General features: G+C 34.4%; 1 protein-coding gene across 2 annotated transcripts, besides 5 other annotated features; it reads left to right on the top strand.

Moving 5' to 3' along the window:
* Positions 1–373: 373 nt before the first annotated feature.
* Positions 374–467: a mobile genetic element.
* A 13-nt stretch (positions 468–480) lies between these two features.
* Positions 481–695: a mobile genetic element.
* Positions 696–866: 171 nt separating this feature from the next.
* Positions 867–930: a mobile genetic element.
* A 763-nt stretch (positions 931–1,693) lies between these two features.
* CG32457 (uncharacterized protein) lies at positions 1,694–2,314 on the top strand. 2 transcript variants are annotated; one of them, NM_001170026.1, is made up of 2 exons: positions 1,694–1,844; positions 1,911–2,314. In NM_001170026.1, exons 1-2 carry the CDS (start codon positions 1,721–1,723, stop codon positions 2,210–2,212), a joined length of 426 nt encoding a protein of 141 aa, NP_001163497.1. In that variant the 5' UTR covers positions 1,694–1,720; the 3' UTR covers positions 2,213–2,314. The 2 variants fall into 2 exon arrangements, with proteins under 2 accessions (NP_001163497.1, NP_730771.1); NM_168982.2 differs by having other exon boundaries at positions 1,694–2,314.
* A 158-nt stretch (positions 2,315–2,472) lies between these two features.
* Positions 2,473–2,550: a mobile genetic element.
* A 31-nt stretch (positions 2,551–2,581) lies between these two features.
* Positions 2,582–2,657: a mobile genetic element.
* The last annotated feature ends 125 nt before the right edge of the window (positions 2,658–2,782 follow it).

Genomic DNA, 2,782 nt, shown 5'->3' on the forward strand with positions numbered 1-2,782 from the left:
GCTCATCGCTATTTAACCAATTTAATAACTCTCTCAAACTTTGTGCGCAATGCTTTCTTTTCACGATTTCCAACTACTTAAACTCTTCCGTGTGTTTCCTAATTTTTCGGCTTTTTCGTTCAGCCTTTTTTGCTCGACTATGCCCCAATTAGCTTTTCTAAATCAAAACCATCTACAGAATCGATCTTAATGTCTATATTCCTACTGCTCTTTTCGATATTATTTGGACCAATTTAAACCATATGATCAAATATTATTATAAATATATAATATTATTATAAATATATTAATTAATATACAACTTACTTAAAATTCTACGGTATAGGAACAGAAGTAGTGGGAAATAAAGTTTTTGTTATTAATGAATAAATTAATATGTATTCTTGATCTGGATCAATATCCGAGTACAACTCGTATGAATGTCGAACTCTCGCTAACTATAAAAGCTAAAAGGTTGAGATTAAGCAAAATGTATACATACAGTTTGTCAAGAAACTGTTTACACACTGTGAAATATGTAAGTTGAATTTTTGACTTTAAAGTTAAAAATCAAGGGTTCTTTGCTTAATTAAACGCAATTTTTTTATAAAATATAATTAAACAAAACTTATTTTACTTATAAATCAAAAAACAAATTAAAAATATTAATTATACAAGAAAATAAACAACAAATTCCAAGTGTACACACTTTTGAGGCATATATATATATATATATATCCCAAAAATGTTTAAATATATTTACAACGTCTACACTTTGGAAATGGTTTAATATTTTTTCATAGCTTTCTTAGTCTTGCCAATTTGGCCACGCCTCTTGTAACGCCTTTAAAATGCCAAAAACTGACATGCCCACACTTTTGAACAATTTTCACTTCCAAATGAGATGAGTAAATGGAATCTGATGGTCGGGGAACTCGACTATCATTTTCTGTAAACTATACACAACTACAACTCTACTCTCCGTACAAGAATCTGCGACCTACCGAGTACCGAGTAGTTTTGGCACTTTAAATGGCGATCTGACTATAAGTAACCATATATTCCACGGAGAAAGTCAGCAAAGTTCCAATCCCACACTTCTTTGGATACAGAATATGACTCACAATGGGCTAGTGAGACAGTTGTTATCTTTATGGTCGGATACAAAGTATCAAGTTTATTATAGGATTGACAAATAATCACAAAACATCAACATACCGTGCATTTCCTGATGGCAGAATCGATCGAGTCATGTCTGCCTCACTGCCCATGCGAACGTCAAGATACTGATCCTAAAAAGGTTATTAAAGTTTATCTAGTTATTGTAGTTGTAGTATTGTAGTTGACTTGAGAAAATCTATAAAACGGATTGCGTTCTTAACCTCGTCGGTTATATATTGTATTACACTTTACGAAGGAATAGTTGAGTTTCTGTAATGTAGATGAAGATAAGATTATTAAATACATAAAATTACTGAGGGCCTATGCTTTAAATGTACCGAGTTTTTAAGTCGAGTTCTTCGTACTTATAAACCTATGATTAAAAGCTTTAAGCTATGTTTAATCTGATATTGAATTGTGGCCTGAATCGAAAAAAACAGATGCTCTGAATGCTTATAACAGCTGACGCAATCATTGATTCATCATTTCAACAGAGGCTAGTGTGTATAAAAGATTTCATTTTAGCCATTGCTACCAGTACTGATTTATTCACCAAACACTAAGTATACACTCGTTTGTGATGCGTCGCACTTGGGTCCTGTTTTACTTATTCCTAATTGGGTTGGCATTGGTAAAGACCACACCGAAAGAACTTCACTCAGAATCGATTTTTGAAGATGACGTCGCTCTAAGGTCCAAGTCAAGTAAAGCTGATGCTCTGCTTACAAAAACTACAACAAAAGCGTCAGCATCAAATTTATTCTTTAAAGTCATTACAACAACCCGACCACCTGTGACAATCAGGCGCGTTGTAGCCAAGTCAAAGGGTAAGGATCCAGAAAGAACTGACCTCCACCGCAAGCACCTCACACATCACAAACATCACTCAAAAAACAAAAAAAAGAATCCACATAATCGTGCCGAAGCGAATCGAAACAAGGATCATAGTCCCCATGATCCCCACAAAAACCTGAAAAGAAAGGCAGAGGCACTCCCTAAGTCAAATCAGAATATAAATGGCACTACTTCTCTGGAAGCCAAGAGTACGTCTTTAAAAGATGTACATAAGTGAACGTCAATTTCTTTGCGTCAATACCTACTACGTATCCCTGACCATATAAATGTAATGATGTAATGTATTGCCAACAAATAATAAATTAAACTAACTAAAAACAATATACTCGCATTGGCATAATATACTCTATTAATTTAGCTCACGAGATGAACAGCAGGAGCGAATATTGCACCACCTAACGATTGTAAATATTACTGTCTGTGTTGATGATATTTTTATTAATAAATAATTGTCCGCCATTATTTGGTACATTTTCCATCTATAAGTGCATATTAGCTCCGGGCCTATTTTATGATATCCAAGTGTACGGTATTGCTGCCATAATCCACCTTAATCCGGTGCTCCGTGGTATATAAGGAACTCACAAAAATAGGAGACAAATTCCAGGAGGTGACCAAAAAATACCAAGAGACTGGATTTAGACCCTAATAGCCTAGCAAGGCGGATGGGCAACTCGAAGAAGTTAAACGTCACCACCTTCAAGATCTCTGAGTACGGGTTTTGACTTACCATGTACAATATAAACAAAGTTCCCATTTTCTCACACAATTTAGATCTATAAAAACA

This window comes from Drosophila melanogaster, chromosome 3L (assembly GCF_000001215.4).
Source record: "Drosophila melanogaster chromosome 3L".
Taxonomy (NCBI): domain Eukaryota; kingdom Metazoa; phylum Arthropoda; class Insecta; order Diptera; family Drosophilidae; genus Drosophila; species Drosophila melanogaster.